Source organism: Nipponia nippon, unplaced genomic scaffold (assembly GCF_047370975.1).
Source record: "Nipponia nippon isolate SJK-2023a ecotype South Korea unplaced genomic scaffold, ASM4737097v1 scaffold_11, whole genome shotgun sequence".
Taxonomy (NCBI): Eukaryota; Metazoa; Chordata; class Aves; order Pelecaniformes; family Threskiornithidae; genus Nipponia; species Nipponia nippon.
In genome coordinates, this window is record NW_028262302.1 from 24,137,675 (window position 1) to 24,157,823 (window position 20,149).

The 20,149-nt window shown below is 45.5% G+C and overlaps 2 protein-coding genes across 3 annotated transcripts in view; one reads left to right on the top strand and one right to left on the bottom strand.

Moving 5' to 3' along the window:
* Positions 1 to 596: 596 nt before the first annotated feature.
* Positions 597 to 2,900, top strand: GPHB5 (glycoprotein hormone subunit beta 5). The gene is made up of 2 exons (XM_009462200.1): positions 597 to 800; positions 2,712 to 2,900. The coding sequence occupies exons 1-2, from the start codon at positions 597 to 599 to the stop codon at positions 2,898 to 2,900; spliced, it is 393 nt and encodes a 130-aa protein (XP_009460475.1).
* A 5,347-nt stretch (positions 2,901 to 8,247) lies between these two features.
* Positions 8,248 to 20,149, bottom strand: part of RHOJ (ras homolog family member J) — a 70,503-nt gene continuing 58,601 nt past the window's right edge. Inside the window, exons 4-7 of one of the 2 annotated variants that reach the window (XR_015702373.1) lie at positions 19,408 to 19,572; positions 18,021 to 18,116; positions 14,425 to 16,844; positions 8,248 to 10,768 (exon numbers count right to left, since the gene is read on the bottom strand). Coding sequence is in view for 1 of the 2 variants with exons in the window: in XM_009462199.2 (XP_009460474.2) it covers positions 16,698 to 16,844; positions 18,021 to 18,116; positions 19,408 to 19,572 (408 nt within the window). In the remaining variant the exon portion in view is untranslated. Of the gene's footprint in view, positions 16,845 to 18,020; positions 18,117 to 19,407; positions 19,573 to 20,149 lie in introns of both variants that reach the window. The other variant, XM_009462199.2, reaches the window with a different exon arrangement.

Genomic DNA, 20,149 nt, shown 5'->3' on the forward strand with positions numbered 1-20,149 from the left:
TAACCCTGCTGAACGCATGGAGATGCAGCCATGCTGCTTCCTCCCCGTGCAGCAAAGTAGGGAACCTGCCACCTCCCATAGGTGTGGATGACAGACAGACAGACAGAGCCCTTCCAGACTGTCTCTGCCAGGGCCAGTACTGCCAGGCCTTCAGCCAACAACATGTATGTGCACGGAGAGAACAACCAAAGGCCTACCCAACAATTGGCCTGGTGCAAGCTCAGGGCAACCCAGCTGGGGTTGCAGGAAGGCATTTGCTGCAAAGTAAACTTGCAATATGGAGATTTCAGTGGGTCTGATGCACTGGCGGGTGGCTTTATCTGTTCCAGGCAAACCCTACTGCTCTGCAGGGAATGTCTGCATGCCGCTGCTTTCAGTTAGACCTTTTCAGTGAGACTTTCCCTTTCTGGGAGCAGATGACCCCTCATTCGTACATCTGCCCATCTTCTCTTGGGTTGGATGAGCATGGGGAATAGTGTGTCTGAGGGGAGGAAGGGGCGTCCCAGCTCTGGAACTGAGCCTGTGCACTTGCATTTCTTGCCTCCTGGACTGCACTGCCTCTCCCAACCCTCCGCTTCTCTCCATTCTGCCTCAGCATGAAGCTCCACTGCGTGATCCTGGGTGCTCTGCTTCTCCTGCTGCTGGCCGGCTGTGGCAGCGCACTCAAGACCTCCGCCATTGACCTGCGCACCTTCATCGGCTGCGCTGTGCGTGAGTTCACCTTCTTGGCCAAGAAACCTGGCTGCAAGGGGCTGCGGGTGACGACGGACGCGTGCTGGGGACGCTGCGAGACCTGGGAGGTGAGGCTGCGCCCGGGCCTGAGGGTGGCTGGCTGGCACCGACATCCCTGGGTGGTGCTTTCCTCCCCTAAGAAAAGCCCTCAAAAACCCCCCTACCGAACATTAAACAGCTTGCAGCTATCTACAAGGCAGGCAAGGGCTGTGTCCCGCTCCATGACCCCCTCACCACCACTGTCGACAGCGGAGCATTTTGCTGTAAGTTGTTTCCTCCCTCCTTCCACTGCCTCAAAGGGAGATGCACATCATCTGATGATATTAATGAAGCACTTATGTAATACTGTTATTATGCAATTTGAAAGCCTCTTACAGCTTAACCACTTAAGGAGAAGAGGCCTTTATTACTTTACTGGAAAAAAATTCCTTTGAGATTAAGATGGAGCTCCCGATTGATGGGTAATATATTTTGTTCCAAAAAGCAAATCCCAAAGATAATGTCTGTTTCGAATTTAGTCCTGTTTTAAGTCACAGCCCTGTATAAATATGAAGTAGTTATGATTTGGGGGGGTACAGGGGGAGAAACAAAGAGCATAAGTACATCTACACGCACTTCAGAGAACAAGTTTCTGACTGTCTCTGCCTTTCTGCCACTGGAAGGCTCAAGGGGCCAGACCCACTTTAATTTATTCAGGGAAGCTTCGAGTGACTCCAGAGTAATTTTGTCCACATGAAGACAAGGGCTCTGTATAAATGAGCGGAGGAGGTGCCAGGGTCTGTGTGCCAGCTCTGACTGCCCACTTTCACTGCGTGGTGGGACAAGGGGAAAGGCCACTGGTAGCCACATTTCCCCGGTGGGATAAGGTTCCTTCGAGGGACCTCTTGTCACCTGGTTCCCCCGACTCCCAAGCTCCTCTGGTAGCACAGACCTTGCAGACTGTCTTACCGTACCGCAACTCCACTGGCATGTAGTTAAGCTGAATGCATCTGGTTGTAGGCTCAACAGCTTCTAGAAAACACCACGATGTACTTGGATGGGGGGGATTGGTAAGAGGGAGGGTGTCTGGGTATCTTCTTGCTGAAACGGTGCATCTGTTCTTTTCCATGCCATCATTTTAGTTCCCAGGGCAGGCTCTTTACACAGCACAGAGGGAAAGAAAGAAAAAATTAAAATGTCTCCTGGCTGTGTTACCTTATGCTGTTTCCCGTCTGTGCAAGGGAGAGGATTGCAGCGGGGTTCCATTCCTGTTTGCGCTGCCCCTTCTTGGACTCTTCGGAAAATGGGTGCTCCTGTCAAGGAAAAACTCCTTTTTCATGATAAGCAATGCCACTGTGATACCACATGGGAGTGTGGGTTTCAGGGCCTTCAGGCTCCCATCATCTCCTGATGGCTGAGGTCTCTAGCCAAGCTATTTTTCTCATGAGGAACTGCAGACTTCTATGCTGGCTGCTGTGCCGGGTGCATCCCCCACGGAGTACATTCGTTGGGCTTAGTGGGATGTACAGCCTGACTGGAAAGACTGGTCTGGCTGAGAAAACAACAGCGATTAGGCACCTGGATGCACTTCTAGTCTTAGGCAGCTCGTGCATATGGAAGGGCTTCCAGCAGAAAGGATTTTCTTTGATGGAAAGTCAATCCTTTTGGAAGAAAGCAGCTGCTTTTGGCAAACATGCTCATTTGGTTGAAAGACTAGTATTCTGCTGAAAACCAGCTTTTTGGATAGGCTTTTGTCTTCCTTCAGCAGCTTTAATTGAAGCTTTATGCTTTAAACAAACAGAAACACGGGCACACACCCACTCCCCTCCATGGCAGGGCTCCAAGATGCAGGTGTTGAAGGATGTAACCTAAAAATTATTTCTGTGGCCCCTTCCACCTGATCCAGTGACTCCCCTATTCACACTAAATCCCCTTGAGGAAACCGGGACTCCAGATGTTTGTCTTGCTTCTTGCCTGAGGCCAGCATTTCTCCCCCACAGAAGCCGGTGCTGGAACCACCTTACATCGAGTCTTACCACCGTGTTTGCACCTACAACGAGACCAAGATGATGACGGTGAAGCTGCCCAAGTGTGCCCCAGATGTGGATCCCTTCTACACCTACCCGGTGGCCATTCGCTGCGACTGCGACATCTGCTCCACTGCGACGACCGAATGCGAGACTGCCTGAGCTCTCCTTTCCCAGGTCAGGCAAGGAGGGGCCAAATTCTTCCCTGGCTTCATACCCTTGGTACCTCCAGCATTACAGAGGGTGTAAGTCAGTCCAGAATTTGATCTCACCCTGTAATGCTCCTAATCATTGACTTTTCTGAGCAGATGAGGCTTAATCCTCATACTGTTCAAAGCATTTTTGCTGTAGAAATGTAGTACACAGCCTTTCAATAGCAATCCTGTGGGAAGAAAAAAAAATGATGCCGTTTCCCTTCCTTACAGGCTTTTCACACTGTGTGACCTTTCTTCAGGCACAAAGTGAACATGGACTAAACAGTCACTGGGAGGTGGAAACAGGCCACAAAGGCATTACAGCCTGTCTAACAGCCTCTTTATTCATGTTGGGTTTTAGCTCCTTCCCAGTAATGTAAACGCAGTTGCCAACATTTCTACCACCTCTTCGCCATTAGCTCTTCTTACCCTGAGGTCTATCAGGAATAACAGTCAAAGGAAAGGCCTTAAGGCCAATGATATGGAAATGAGTATCCACATTGCTACCTTGAAATTAGGGTGAATGCATACTCAGCCCTGATTCAGCAAAGTACTTAAGCTCATGATTAAGTGTTTTGCTTAATATCAGTGGACTTTTACAGTTAAGCACATATTTCAGTGATTTGCTTAATTGGAGCTATTCTGTCGAAAAAATCTTGCCTTATAAGAGACAATTCCTTGAAAAAAGGGAGAAACACATTAAATCTGTAAAACCAAAAGTGCGTATTTTCCCATCTGCTTTTGTCCAGGGATAGGAGCAGAACTGACTTAATATAAAATCAGCTAGACTCTGCAGAGCCTTTCCTGACAATTTCCAGAGTTAGAGGGACCAAGCCAAAACACGACGATTGTGGTTTGGTTTCAGCAAGCCCCTGGCAGAGGTGGTGGGAAAGAGGGAGCTAGGAAGGGCGTTCCCACACTTCCCTGCACCGCTCAGCTCCATGGAGACCCGCTCCTCTGAGGATGCACACAGGGCTGGGGGGCAGCCAGACGTGCTCACAGGAAAGCTGTGGCCAGCAGTGTGGCCAACATGGGTGAGACAAGCCCAGGACAGGAAAGAGAGCAGACATGCCAAAGGATGGTTCACACCTCCTCAGACCCACTATTTACAAACTAGGACACACCTGGGAGCTGCTGCAACAGCCCCCCAGTGACCACAACGACCTCAGTGCCTTTGTCCTCTGGTTCCCACCTGGAGGAGGACAGATCCATGTTCGCCCCTCATTTCTCCCCTGAACAAAATGGGAAATTACATGAAAGCAGAAAGATTTGCCAAGTGAGAGGGGCTCGCAGGAGCTTCCGAAACAAAGACACCTTCTCAGGTAGCCATTAGGAGGGAATTGCTGCTGAGAGTAATATCTGCACCTGCCTTACCCCCAGTTAAGTGCCTTGTCTTCTGGATGCAGTCGCCTTCATTTCCAGGGATGCATGCTTGAAACTTCCCCAAGTGTCCTGTCCTGTCCTCACTGAGACAGATTTAATTTAAACTGTAGTTTATTAGTTGCTGTCACTTTTTTTTGTCTGTGGAATTGTAAAAGCTGCGCTGTGGTTGAGTAAGAAGGAGGCAATTTTATCACTCTGCCTTCTGTAATTCTGAATAGGGTCAGACAGCAGCAGGAGCAGTTTGCTGCTGCTGCTGAGGTTAACTGCCTTTAAAAAAGTCCTTGTGTTTTGTTTCAAATTGCATCTCAAAATCCATCTGATCTTGTTATTGTTCTAACTGGCATCACATCAATTATGGGAAACCTGCAAATTATTTTGTGTCCTTAATAAACCTCAAAATTGTAGTATGAAAGCAATTTAAAGCAACGTGTCCCTCTTTATTTATACGTAGAGGTTTCTCATAGAATATGTATAAGCTCCTACAAACTCTTTGCCAGAGCTGTGAACACCTGCACAACATCTCCTCAATGCTGATGTGAAGTCATTTCCTTCACTGGATTTCTCTCAGGGAGGCTGGCTGTGCTATCATCTCAGGCTTGGAAGTAGGGTTAGAAAGTGGCAGGCTTCCTTCCTCTGCAGCCAACAGGAAATATGGGCTGCACTCAGATACGGTGAGACCGTAGAAACCTCAGCAAGTGTTCAGAAGGAAACACTGCTGGGCGTGAAGGAGGGTTTTGACTGATGCAGTAGCAGCCAGACTGGGAGGTGGAAGAGGAAGAGTGGGAAGGATGTATTGACTGAAACCAAGCTAACATTTCTGGTTGGTCTTTTAAGGAGATCAAAAGCGAGTGGAGATGCTGTGGATTTGCTGTGGGTGACAAACGTACAGCCAATGCCAGAGCCCACCAACCCATTTGACTGGTGCACATCCCCCTTTGTCCAGCTCTGCTGGGTTCCCACAAGTGGGGCACACCACAGGGAGTTTCAAGGAGCCAACTTCATTCCTGCTGCTGATAATTGCAAATCTGGGGCTTTTTTTCAGAAGTTCTTACACTACTAGGTCTTTATTCTGTTGAATTCCCACCAATTTTGATACTTGTGGCCAGGTCTTTTGGTTTTCACGGCCTTTATGCTGCAGCTGGGATGGTACATCCTCCTCAGAATCTGCAGTCAGTCAAAATAGCCCACACATTTCAGAGCATGAGAAGCCCCTTCCCAGGCCATCTTCATCTCTTTGGGGGTATTTTAATGCTCCTTAAAGCCACATATTTAAATCTCACCATCCCACCTGTCCAAAGTAGTTAAATAGCCCTTCTGTCTTTGGTGCACAAGTTTGCAAGGAGTGTTTGTCACAGAGGCTGTCACATCTCACATATTATCTCTCCCGTGAAAACTCCTACTGCTTTTTTGTGGCAAATTGGTTGTTCCCTTCGCCTGTACACTGACCGCCAGCACCAGACAAGAATCCTCACAAACTGCAATGTGGACCTCTTAAAAGTGTCATTTGCCACGGCACATTTAATCTGGCATGATGTTCACTACCTAAAAACAAGGGAAAGAAATTTTGCTCTGCATGTATCAGGGGAACTTGACTTCCCTGGGAGAATTGTACTTGCAAAGCTGGGAGCAAAGCGTGGCCAGAGAGAAGCTCTTTGGCAAAGCTTTGGTGTTGAACCATTCACAGCTCTGCAGCCCCAGCTTGAAATACCTGCTGCAGTGAAAGGCTTTCGGTAAGAAGGGAGATGGTTGCATCTACCTGCTCAGAAAGAAGAAACTACATATATGGAGAAGGCATGGTTATACGATTTGGGGACTGTACTTGGCTCTGCCATAAACATGTCAGGCGAGCAGGGGCATATCAGTGAATTTCTTTGTGCCTCAGTTTCCCTTCGGGACACTGGGAGTGATGATGCAGCTGATTTTTTAATTCCCGGTGTGTTTTGGAGCATATCGGCTGTAAGGTCCCTTGTGATGAGTCATATCTGTATCCTGCACAGCACTCAATTTCTCAGGTTTGTTGTTGCTCTTTTAACCTGAACAGCAATAGGCACAGTCCTGCAGTGCTTTGATTTTTGACAACAATTTCCTGTTATATGACAGCTGCAAAAATCCACTGGGTCTTGAAGCTCAGCTCCCTTGCTCCTGTGCTGTAGTTGGTGGGCCCAGCCAGACCGACGATGTCAGAAATCAATATATTTTACTCCGTCTTCAAACCTGAGTTACAGGGGGAGGGAGGGCAGGAAGCTCCCCGGACGCGTGTTTCCTGCATTGACTGGATTTCTCTTTGGGGACGGGACAGGCAGCTCCCTCCTGCTCTCATTGTACTCACATGAAAACATCGGAACCGCCGCCCTGGGTTGGAGCAAGGGGCTGTCTCGCCCAATATCCTGCCGATGACAGCAGCCAGCAGAGGATCCTCAGGGAAATGTGAAAGCATCAGGGCTGTATAGAGGTATCCTTCCCCAGCTATATCCACTCAGCTTTAGCAGGGAGCAGTTTAGGAAGTTTCTGCTCAGGAGGATGCATTTGGCGTCTTTTTGTTAACCTCAGATGTGCAGGTCCTCCATGCTGCTTCTTCCCGGACAAGTCTGGCAGTGGGAAAGTCTGGTGACTAATGCTAGCTTCCTCCGGACGCAGGTAAATCCAATATATTCCAGGCCACATGCTCTGCCCTCTTGAATTGTCCTGGCTCCTCTGGGGACGTAACCATTTATAGCAGTCAGGGATTTGGGCTGCGGTGCATTTTTATTAGGAATAGACCTTGCCACCCTTTGGCTTTGCTCTGTGAATGAGCACTCCAGGCAGGGGCTGGTTAAGCCTGCTGAGATTCACAAGCTGCAGGAACATGAAAAGAGCCTTTCTGTGGCAAAATTTGCTTTAGCCCAATCAGTATTAGGGATATTGTTCAGGAATGGTGGGATATATAATCTTAATTTGAAGACCAGACTAGCTGGTCAATGGGATTGTTTCTGGTCTTGAAACCAATGGTAATGAAAAGCCGGGTAACAAAGTCACTATCATTTTTTTTTAATTTACATTTTTTTTTTTTTAAACAAGATCCACATCTCCGCACTGAATCCCTGGAAGACTGGAGCCAGTCGTATTCTTGATTCCAGTCCAGCATTTAAGGGCTGTCTTTCCTCATGTAACTTCTTCAGCCCTTTAAGCATTTCACATTCTCTCCTGACTCTCCCTGCCCTGGCTCCTGGACTGAAGGTTACACAGCTCATCATCTCCCTTGCCATCCGTAAGGGTTTGTTGGAGGGTTTTGTTATCCGCATGTTAGGTTTGTCAGGGAGTAACAAACTCCCCTCAAAACTCCTAGCACTCAGGCTAACGCTTTTCCTAGCTGCTTTATCAAGAGCTCCAGTGCCTGCTAGGCTGCTGCACGCTGTCTTCTCTCCGAAACACTTTAAATATTCACTCAAGGGAGGAAAAAAATCCTCTTATGATGCTGTGATATCGCAGTGGAGACCACAGACAGTGATGCCAAGAATCCTTATTAAAATAAAAAAAAAGAAGTTCTGTTTGAAACAGTAACCAACCAACCACCTTAATATTGGTGGAAGAAGGGAGACTAAACATCTCCAGGCCGGTCTCTGAGGGATACCCTGGGACCGGAGGGAGCCAAAGGCTGAGTGCCAGCAGGGAGCCAGACCTGCAGGTCCCCTATCTCCACCTTCCCATGGTTCCAGGCTGCAGAGAATTTGGTTAAGCAGCAGTTTCCCAAGAGGAACATGCCGGAGAGGAGCAAACGTCTGTTGTGTCACCTTCTGTTTGACTTTCTGCAAGCGACACTGGAAGATGCAGGCAGTTCCAGAACCATCCAAAAACAGCCCTATATGTTCATATGTGTTTTTCCTCCCTGAAATGTCCTGCAAGGTATATGGGATTAACATCTGGGAAAATAAACACAGCACCACACCTCAGGATAATGCTATCAAAATACTTAGTAATACGTTTATTTTGTTAAACTATGTACAATAGACGATATTAATGTGTAGTTACAATATACAATAATTACATGTTTAAAAGAGGATAAGCAAAAGAGTACAGAATCGTGCTGTAAATAGGAAACTAATACTGTTTACATGATTTTTAAACTATGCAAAACATAATTGCTGGAAAACTGAATTTCCTTGGTTTGAAATTTTATTGCTTTGACATGAATTCTGAAGATTTGGTTAATCTTTGATAAAAGATATATGACTCAAAAGTCAGATATAATGTTTTAGTACTCATCCTTTGGTTTTACCAGCCCCATACTCCAGCGATATTGCACACAGCAACTTTTAAGAGAGAAAAATTCAGTTTCTCACATCAAGTAAAGTAAATGACTCTTTTTCTTAACTTGCTAAGAACTGACTGATGATGTGTTAGGTCTTGATTTGTGCTGAGGTCATTACATCTGCTTCACAAACTCAATTAGAATAACTTGTTGCACTGTTCCTTTTAAGTATTGCTGAAGTACTACACAAAAAGAAAGGAATGTTCCTGTCTTTCTGTTCTCAGGGGAGCAGAGACTCTCTTTGCAGTGAAATGCTTGTATTTGCCAAGTACATCAACATCATAACAGGTTAAACTGGATTCAGTTATCCTTGCACTTGAGGACAGTGCAGGTCCATCTCCCTGCTCATCTCTGAAGCCTTCTTTGAAGCCCTCCCAGTCTCAAGGTGCTGCTGAGCCCCAGGTGTCCCGGCGTGACTCCACGGAGGCACCTCCGAGCCCTTTCGCCAGGCTCACGCCATACTTGCTGAGGCAGCATGGACACCACGCTGTGCCTTGCTCTGTTCCCACCTGGCAACCTGAGCTCACCACCTTAGATCACTTCTGCTCATGAGTGAAGAAGACTTTGCCAGTGTCTTTCTCCTCTCACATAACTGTATGCTATTACTTGTTAATGAACCAATATTTACAAGTTTGGGGAAAGTTTGGGCTCATTTACTCCATACTGACAAGGCAGTTCAGTGCCTACCAGTTCTGTAATGCAGTTAGAGCAGCTGCCTATTTTGGGGAAAAGTGTTGGGAGAGGCGATGTGACAGTCATACTACGGATATGGCTTACACCCAAACTACTTTGACAGACACCAGACAGAAATTTCTACATGTTATCAGTACAAATAACTGTTGTGTTGGAAGATCTGCAAACTGTAGACTGGTGACAAGTGTTTACTCTGAATTCATTAACCTCCGATCAAAGTCAAAATTCACCAGAGTTGATATCAGCGAGAGCTCAAACTGGTCTTTGGCAAAACCAAATACAAAATTAAATCTGGCATCCTGAATGGGATGAGATGAAATTAAATGACAGCAATGAGTGCAGTGTCAAACTCAGCAAAGATACTCATTTGTCTTGATTATCACACTGTTAATGTAATCATTTTCATCTTCAGCCTCAATAGTGGTTGAAATGAGGAGTTACAAATCCAGTCTCCAAAGCTCAAGCTAAAGGTCAGATCAGCAAAGTCTCCAGATGCCTAACTTCTTTCGGGAGTCCACAACCAGCAGCCAAAAGGTATAACAGATTCTTGGACCTGGCTCAGTGTATCTGTGTTCTCAAAGCTTGGTCAGCCACAATAAAGGGCAGAAAAGGAGGAAACGTAAAGACAGTCAAATGCTTTCCACATTAGTCATGTGTGGACCCCATTGAAATTTTCCATTGTCTTCATGAGAATTGAAATGAAGCCAAGATACAGCATCTTTGAAAATCCCACCCTAAAATTATAGTTAGAAGAAGCAGCCAAACACTGCATTACGGTCTGCACATTCTGGAAGGGGGTGGAGATCAAGCTCAAAGTTATCTTTGTTAACATATTTTCAACGTTAAAGAGATTTTTCACCATTGACAACAATTCATATGATTTTTGCTTGTTGCTCTGTGATATACGGATTGTGAGCTCATTTTCCTCTTACAATGAGGTTCTGACTCTTTTTGCTGTTCAGGTGGGGTTCCTGGAACTGCCCAGGAAAAATAGATTCTTGTTCACATGTTTCTGAAAGCTTTAACTGAAACAAAGAAAAGAGAATTTGAAGATTTTTTTCATCCTAGTTATGGGCATCCCCTTAACATCTTAAAATGAAACTCAAGTCTTAGGATCAAACTGACTAATTGTGGCTTGGGCCCTGATTTTGCAGCTCTCCCCCAAAGCAGAAGTGTAGATGCTCTTGCATTCATTACTTCTAATTGGTGTTCTTGTCCTAACTTTTCAATGCAAAAATCTTTCTATTCTTGTTTTGTTTTGATAGGTGAAGACAGCTGAGATCACAGGCCACTACTGAAATCAGTGGGAGGCTTTTTCCTGCTTTCAGAGGGTCTTTATCCACTAAGACGAAAATAAACATTTATAGTAGAGATTTGTCTTCATTTTTACGTAGAGCTTAAATGTGTCTAGAAGTTATCTGACGTAGGTTCCTCCATGCTCACCTCCTGTCACAGCAGATGCTCCTCCAGTCCTATAGAGTTGTGAACCAGGAAAATGTTCTGTTATTTCCAGATTTGTTTTTTTAAGTAGGATAAAACACATTACAAATCCTCTTCAGGGAAAAGGAAAATAGAGGGAGAAAGGCATGTGCAGCCAGATTCCTGCATTATACCTGTTTATTGAACAAATGGTCCCTGGGCCAACATGAGCATATGTTGATTTCTTTGCTGGAGAAGACAAACGTGCTTTTAAACAAGCCTGGCTTGAAACAGATTGATGCCATTGCAATTTATTTTTAATCCAGATGGTTTCACTATGGTGAATCAAGAGATATTTTCTGTGCCACTTGGGAAAAAAAGCTACAGAAAAGGCCACAGACTGTAAGCAAGCTATGTAAGCAAATGGGCATCTTTCGTGTCTGAATTAGAGGGACATTTTTGTAAGGACATGGCAGCTTGCATGGTGAAAATACATCTGCTAGACACATATAATTGGTGTAATTGGCCACTGTATCACTTGCTGTGTATGAGGTTGGGTGTGATGAGGGGAGGCAGCAACAGAAATTGTTTGCAAGAACTTCTGCAACCTTTTTCAAGCTCCTGTAAAGGGTTCTCAGATTGGGTCTCTGGAGTCTTGGGACAATGTCTTGGATGGGATCCTGACAGCTTGCTGTTGATGGGAAGTGAAGCCCATGCATCCTTGTCAACAGACAGTCACCAGCAGTGAAATGTTTGTTCCCTGTTGCTCTCTGGTTGCTACAGTGATTTTTCCCACACTTGGGGTGGGTGTTTAGCCACTTGTCTGGAGTTGCATTGCAGTGATTGTTTCTGGGGGAGTCCTGCTTGGTTTGTGTAGCAGCACACCCAAGGCTTGTCTCCTTTCCCAACTAATTTCTTGGTTCTTCTCTACCATGCTTCCTTAGAGATGGCAGATATCAGACAGATCGTGGTGCTGAGCATGACAGAACACCAGGCGATTTGTACAGTGTGGGGGGAACAGGAAATCACTGCTTTTTGGGAGACACAGGCCACCAACGCTAGAGCAGCTACGAGAGATTTTGTTATACAGTAACTACAAGGGCAGGTCACCAATGGCCGCATTCATCCTCCCTCATTTACATGAGAGGTATCATTGGGATTGAATGGGACATGAGGGAGTTGGAGATAATTCCTTGTGAAGTAAGATGCTCCTCAGTATGAGGAAGACTGCCAAAATCTGGCCCCGTAATAAAAGTATTTGGACTAACTTTATTGCATATTAAGATGCAGCGCTATATTTAATTCTGTGTTTATTTTGAACTGAAGCGGTGCTTTGAAAGAGAAAAAAGGTGAGAAATATCAATGAATGACAGCTGCTGAAGTGATTATTTTGATTGTCATGCTGGACTTGGAGTAAATTCTGCAGTTCCCACCAGCAAGAAGATTTGCATCAGGACCACCGCATGTGGAAATCAAGGGAAAGATTCAGATCATGCCTAATTCAAGGAAATGCAAGGCAAGAGCTTGTAGTTGGTTGCTCTTCATAAGCCACATGCTGCTGTAACAGTAGATATTTATAGGGCAGAGAGAGAAGGTCTGTGAGCATTTGGCACATAGGACAACCAGGGTGAGGTCATGTTAAGAACTGCTCCCCACCACTCCTGGAGGATATAAGTACATGGGACTTCTATCCGGTTGAACAAATGCTCCCGGATGGACCTGCATGGGGTTGGAGCCTTGTTTCTGCATTCTCCCCAACTTTTCTGAGCTCTGGAAGGCACAGGACAAACTGTGGAAGTCTTTGTGGAACCTCCTTCAGGTCATGCTGGAAGTGGCAATATAGCACAAGATTGCCCCTCTTCCACTGGCCCGGTGTTTTAGCAGCACTCTGAAGGGCAGAGGCATTTGTAGGTGGTTTTAATGTGATAACAACTCACTAATGTCTGAGATATCTCTCTAATACCTAACATCTCCGACATCTCCTCGCAGGAGTTTGCATGAAAACCCTTTAGGAACTCTGTTTGAAACTACAACTTCAGGTTAACAACTCCTGGTAGAACATTAACGTTTCAGAAAAGGCCAAGGGAGATGGGTTTTACAAGATCTAGCAGATTTCTTGTAAGTTGTGAGTGCTTTTGAAATGATACCAGACTATTAGCAAAGGCAGGTCTGTCAGGAAAGGCTTTGATATCAGTTGCACTAAGAGGACATTGTCAAATAGGTTCCTGGGATGGTTTATAGCCTTTACGACTCTCCTAACTGTGTTCCTGTGTAGGTGAAATTAGGGTCTGATTTCTAGTTCATCTTACAGTGAGAAAACCCATCTCCTTTCACCTGGCAATCCTTTATTGATTTTCTTTTCTTGTTACTAATGGTGCTTGAAAATAACTCAAGGTTTGTATCTGTTGCCCCTTATGCCTGTGCTTGCACTGTGTCTGGTGTTTCGATATTTTTGAAAATAAGCTTTGCCGCCTGTTCACACACCATCTGTTGGCTTTTAGAGAAGGCATTAGGTATGACTTGCCAGATAGTCAATGAGTCTCCTTACATCTGCCTACAATCCCTTTCTAAAGCCTATTGGCCTGTGCTATTCCTGCCTCCCCAAAATCATAGTGTAACAGGGCAGATCCTTGAGTAAGTGCGTGCCACATTGCATGGAGAAGTGTGCATACATAAGCTAACACAGGAAGAATGCTTACGGGACCTGCATTAACCATGGCTATTCTTAAAACATTTATTTTTGTTGGAAGAGAAATTAAAAACAAATGGAGTGCAGAGACAATTTCTCAGTGGATTATGACCACCCTCCCTCCCTTGCAGCTCCCAGATGTCAAATTTTGGTCACAATCAGCTTGAAAAGGTTGAAATTGTACTGCCTCACAAACTCGATGTGCTTGGTTTTGTAAGTGCAATAAACTCCTGGTTAGTCTTAACGTTTTTTTGCATGCGTATTAATACTTTTCTATCTGCTTTTGCTGCTATGCAATGATTTGTGCAGGGTGCTGCAGTTTAATACATTAGCACAGTAGCATTTTAGCTTCTACATGACTATATATTTTTTAGTTAATTTTCCTCAAACCACTGCAGTTAGGTTAATGCTACAACTTCCTATTTGATTTTTGATTTTATATGCCTATCCTGTGCCACCCCATTAGTATTAACAGACACCCCTGATACTCGGTGGCACACAAAAATATCATTTGATTATTTGTGGCTTTCTCTGATGCATGCTGGGAATGTTATATTGCACTTTTCCAGTGTGCTCATTATTTTATGATAAGCTCAGCTGTCAGTCTGGATTTCTAGTTCCTCTGTATTTTGTGAAGCTCTAAGAATATCTGGCAGCTCCAACCTGAGTGTTTGCATCGCGCTTCAGCTAAAACAGACTTCACTTACTTTAACCGGAGACTTGTATATAGGCTAGCACTCTACAGCAACCTACATGAGCTAAAACAAAGTAATCATTCTATTTTATTTCCACTGAAGTAAATGGCAGCACAGTGAAGCTCTAATTTTCTCTGAAATCTGTTGATAGCTTTTTTGTTGTTTGTTTCAGTGGACTTCTAGTCATGTCGTAAGCCAACAAACATTACCTAAATATTGATTTATTTAATCCACTCCTAGTTTTCCTCATACTCCCCTAATATTTCTTTACACGTTATAGTCCAGCTGATTGCCAGTGCCCCAGCTGTGTGGGGCACATACTCACTGCTATGCGTGGGGCCGGCAACGCAGCCTCTGCGGCACGACATGAACTCCTTCACCGGGCTTCAGCACCACCCTCGCTCTGAGCTGTGCGTTATCAGCCAGTCCATTTGAAGCAAATGGCTGGGACGTAATAAAACCAGATATACAACATGCATAAAGAATGCCAGCAGTGAGGAAATCTTTCTTTTGTCTCTCTTTGGTTTAGCACAACTCCGTTTTCATCCATGCTTGTGTGCAGTGGGAAAGAGATGGTGAGTGAAAGCCTGCTGGGTAACAGTAACAAGGCATTTGCCTTGAATTTGATCATGTCTGTCACAGAGAATGGTTGATTTCTACCTGGAAACATTTTGGGGTATCAGATCTGGTTTCTGTAGGTGTCCACGGTAAATAGAATTTATGCTAAAGGAGGAGCTTGGATCCATAAGCCTCAATGACTGCAGGATTGGGCACTGCACCATGCTCGTTCCCTTCTCTGCACCAACGGTGCAGTTCCTGTGGTCCTGCCGAAGTCGCTAATTGCTCCAAGTAACACCAGGTCTATAACTCACCACTAATCACGAGAGTTTTTCTGGTTGCAAGCGTGTACTCAGCCACGCTACTGTGCTTCTGGAGAGGAGGGGGCTGGCAGAGCCCTGGAGCGGGGTGCGGGGGGTGCAGGGCCCATGTCCCTGGGCTGGGAGGGTGCACTGCTGTTACTTGCTTACTTCTAGCACTTCTGGAAATGCTGACTACAGGCACTGCTTTTGCAAGGAGTTACATCTTGAAATCTATATTTGCTGGCACTGTGATTTTCTGCTTGGGGAATGAAATCCATAACAAGACAGTCTCATGGTATTGCCAGGGTACCCGAAGGCAGATGCAAGTAACAAGACGCCCTTCGAGTTCACCTCTGAGCGTCTGTATTGCTGTGATGTGCAAAAGTACAGGCTCCCTGGAGAGGCTTTAGTGAAAAGGCATGCTTTCTTCAACAGCAAAGAGAGCTAACAGGCAGCTTCCCTTCCCTCAAGACCTGGAGTTCCCACCTCTGTGCTATCGCTGCAGCCCATCATCTGTGACTCATGTGAAAGTTCACTCCTGAGGACTGCAGCCACGCTGCAACTTAAACAGCACGCACAGTAATGAAGATGGAAAAACGGGAGCTAAGAAAGAAGTAATGAATGGGAGGAGGGAGACTACAACAAATCAACGTGTTTACAACTCCACTTTGATGAGTTTTTTTCCATGAGATACTCCACAAAAAAAAAAAATCTTAAGGCAATTGGATCATCTTAAAGGACTTGAAGTCAGTATGACCTTTGGCTTTTTGGTTTTTTGCTGGTTTCATCTGCTGAGTGAGATGTAGAAATCCAGCTGATCTATAAGGTAAATTTTCAGTTGCCATAGCAATGTGTCTTGTTCATGTTCTCAGTTTGGAAGAGAGATTGTTCCACGCTGCTATTTCATGTCTAGGGCAAGATTCTTTGGTGGCAGAATTTCTGTTTCAGTACATTAGTGCTACAACTCTGTTCTTCCTTTCCCAGCTTATGGAAACATGGCTCAGCCTGAACATTCCCCTGTTAAAATACAGTTATTTGCATTTTTTTGTTGTAAGAACATTCCTTAAGTCTGGAGGTAAATGTTGATCCATTTTGATAGCTTGGGTGCAGCAACATAGTGACGCCGTGAAGTTTCTCCATTAAGTGAAAACAAACTGGAATCACTCCACCTTTGCTTCCATGTAGTTTGAACAAACTAAAGTATATCCTGAACTCGCGAGTCTTATAAAAGAAAAGTAATTTAAAAGTACATCCTACCTATAGTGTATATCTTACATATTAGATTTCTACAGATCTCCATGTGCTTTCAGTCAATTCAGACTCAATTCCTAAGTACTGCAAATTCCTAATTTTGATCAATTCTTGCTTAGGGCCACAAATGGAGTTTCTCTTGTTTCTTTTACCACCTTTAGTTCTTTGTTTTTCCACACACCACCTTCACCTTATTCCTAAGGTGAAGAGTCAAGCAGGAGCAGGCATCCTGGTTTCTGTTGGCTCAGTGCAGTCTGCAGTAGGGGGAACAGGCTGCATACAACTCTGGAGGATTAGGAAAGCACATAGACATGAGTTGGCCTAGTGTGATACAGCTTGGAGGTTTCACAGAATGGAGGGCTCCTGTATTTGGATAAGAAGGACCCCTTTCTGGTCATGTTCCCCGTTTCAGTTGTATGTGACCTTCATTGCCTTTCTAACCTGCTTGGTTTCATTGAACTCATCTCGTTTTTCTTTCCAAGTGACTTCACACAAGGGTGCAGCAGCTGTGGCACTTTGCACAACGCTTCTTCTTCTTCTTGGGGTGGAAAATGGTCAGGATTGCCTCATCGAAGACAGTCTTAAGGCCTTTTTGCGTGAGGGCTGAGCACTCCAGATAGCACTGTGCTCCGATCTGAAAGAGAAGAGAGAAAATGTGAGTACCCACTGTTAGGAGAGACGCAGTGACCCTGTTCCAGCATCCTTCTACGTGCATATATGTCCTGCTACAGAGGGAAGCCCAGACCTTTAGAAAGGGGGTCAGATCATTGCTCTATTTTGTATCTGGCTGCCTATGGGATTAGGGGACAAGCTCAGGTGGTCATCCTGAGCAAGGGAGCAGGGATGAACGTCAACACCAGTATCTCACCACAAAGGATTAATGGGGAAGCAGGAATTCCCTGCAGGACCCTCCAGAGAGAGTGGGCTGCACCCATGTTTGAGTGCTGGACCAGCAGCTTGGCCTCTGTGTCACTAAGGGGTTTCAAGATGTTGGGTCATTAGCTGAGCCCCTTCATATACTTGGCTCTTTTCCCCTGACCTGCCACACCTGTGTCCTTCCTCCGGCAACACCAGGGAGCTGCTCCCTGGGGGGAGGGCTTCCAGCTGGTTTCTGGGACCTGGGAAGCATCATCTTGCGATGGGAGTCTTCTGGGGCTGCTGGTATGACACAAACACACGCAGCAGCCCGGGAAAGCAGCCTCAGCTTATTCAGCAACCTTGTTGCTTATTCAGCTTATTCTGCTAATGGATGGTCTCGCTGGCCTTTGAGGGCGAGGGCCTCTAACAGCAGCTGCAGTATATAAGGTCGAAATGGCTGGGGTCCAGGTGCCTGCATTTCAGGGCTTGGGGAGGGCTTTTATCCCCCTGCCTTCCCAGGAGAAAGGTGCAATAGCACAGAAACCTTGGGAGCTCCTTCTCTGCCACTTGAAGTGCAATGGATAAGTAAGAATCAAGTTGTTTGTGCTTTTGTAAGGGACAGGGACAAGTTTGGCAGGAGGCAACTGCAGAGAGGGGTTTGCCACACACACCTTCTGGCAGAAGCCTGAACAAGAAACACTTGATTTAGGTAAAGTGGGTAAATTTGCCACCGGCTGCCCTGTATACCTCGCTGCTTTGCTTATTGCTCAATTGGGTATCGCAGCAGGCTCAGGAGTTGCAATCTGTGTCTGGGTCCAGCCTGTTTGAACAGAGGCTTTAATCTCTGGCTGGGACCAACTGGCATACCCTGGAGAAGTTCACTTTGAATAAAACAAACCCAATGGAAAGCTGTGATCAGTTGATTTCATGGGACCTCAGAAAAATCTATTACCTCCTTTGCTAGCTTCACTCCGTGCTCGTAGGTGAGTGGTTTCTCCTTCATGTAAAGCAGCCGAGCCAAAGTTTTGGGATCATCCCGGAGATCAATCTAGGAGAAAATGCACAAACCCTGTGCTCAGTACTGCCTTGCTGTAATTCTTGAGACAGATATTCATAGCTTTACAAACCCACACTCATGTCCTTGCATAAGGGCATCTGTCCTCCTCACCTTCAGAAATGAATTGTACGTGTATTTTCCTTTTTTTCCTTTTTTTTTTTTCCTTTCCTGTTTAACATGAATTAGTTCTCATTGGCAGGTTATTGGGCCACAGCTCGGATAGCTGCGGCACAGTAAATATGCGGTTCTCAATGGCTTTCACAATGCATCTTGGAAAGTGTTGGTGGAAGCCTGAGCCAATTGGAAGGGGAGGCTGCTGCGGCCCTGCACTGCGTCACCCGAAAAACACCCTGACAGGCCAGACAGACGCACCTCAGTCTGACTGACTTGAAACAAAATCCGTTATTTCCATGGAAAACATCAAAGCGAAGCATTCTGGCATTTCAAATCCATCCATTTTCAAAGTGTGTGATCCAAAGGGTAATATTTTTATTTTAAAATGAGTGTTTTAGATTATTCCAGTGTGGAAAACAAAGCCAGTGTTTGAACGATTGGACTTTCCTATGGCATGAAGATTTTGGTTTTGACCAGAATTTGATCTGTTTCTCTAACTTGGCTTAGGTTACTGTCCAGCGTTTGGGCATTTTCCAGGCAGTTGTATCCCTACTTCTCACTGTCTCTAGACACTCTGTGTCTTGTAAATGAACCCATATTTAAGACATTTTTATTTGATTGATAAATTCATAGATTTTAAGGCCAAAATAAAGTGGTTTGATCATTTAGTCTAACATCCACTATTACACAAGCAGGACGGTGAGTCACTAATTGCAGTGTTGATGTAAAAGCGTGAAGGGAGGCTATCCTTCCCATGTCTCTAAGTGAGTCATTTAGTTAACTTTTCCCATTCTTAAAATTTACTTTGAAGTTTAGCTTGTGCTTCTAACCACAGACTTTGATGTTTTTTTTCCCCCTCACTAAAGGCCTGTCAGAAATCTTTTCTCCCTATCGGTATTTATGCCTTGATACCACATTAATATTCATTTGAATAAAAAATGGGATGAGTTTTGCCAGTTGTGACTAGCATGATGGGACATCTGCATGTTGGTTTCCAGTCCCAGTCCCTGAGTTTTCCTCCAGTGGGGAAGTCTGACTGCATTTCATGTAAGAAGTTAAATAGGAAACCTTGCCAGAGAGCTCAGCCTCCAGCCACTCCTGGGGTGGAGTAGGAGCCCCCTCGCTGAAGGCCCCCACGATGGCCAGTGGTGCCCCGGAGGAGTGTTACCTGAGTTCCTATGAGGACGTAAGGCACGTTGGGCATGCAGACTTTTAGCTCGGGCACCCACTCCTCCTGGACGTTGTGGTACGAAGCGGGGTTCACCACCGAGAAGCAGATCAAGAACACATCCGTGTTGGGGTAGGACAGGGGTCTCAGCTGGTTGTAGTCCTCCTGCCAGGGGGAAAACAGCAAGTGTGTTATGGGGTGGTGGATGATACCTGCCAATGGGGGCATCACGTTGGCTCCTGATGAACTGCTCAGCGCTGTCCCTCCATACTCATGCATGCTTATAACTTCCAGAGAGCTGGAGAGCAGAGTCACGTCCCGTGGGCCAGGGCTGCTGTTTTGTCAGCATCTTTACCCAAAAGAGCTAACACATCTTGTTTGTTTGTGTGGATGCTGGTGTAGAGGGTAATGCTAAATAGCGGCCGTCACTGGTGGTATAATAAAAATTGATCTTGAGACTGAGTGTACTGGCCTCAGCTCTCCAGCAATGTGCTACCATCCTGGGAAGTACTGTTTGACTGTCACCACTAGCTAATGTTTGCTGATTGCACACAACTCTAGGGGCTTTCTGTTAATGTTATGGGCTTTCTATTGCCCAGTAAGCATTGTAGATATGACCATATACAACAAATATGGGTCTTCGGGCTATTTGGTGCCATCGCAGTCATGTATGGTACGCAGCAATGTGTCAGTCAGCGGAAGGCACTCGTCTTGAAAGCACAAAGCAGATCAAATCCAACCT

Bases quoted from the DNA above. Each gene is read 5' to 3' on its own strand.
- GPHB5 (XM_009462200.1), top strand. From the start codon at position 597: ATGAAGCTCCACTGCGTGATCCTGGGTGCTCTGCTTCTCCTGCTGCTG. The intron at 801-2,711 runs GTGAGGCTGCGC...TCTCCCCCACAG, and splicing joins GACGCTGCGAGACCTGGGAG to AAGCCGGTGCTGGAACCACC.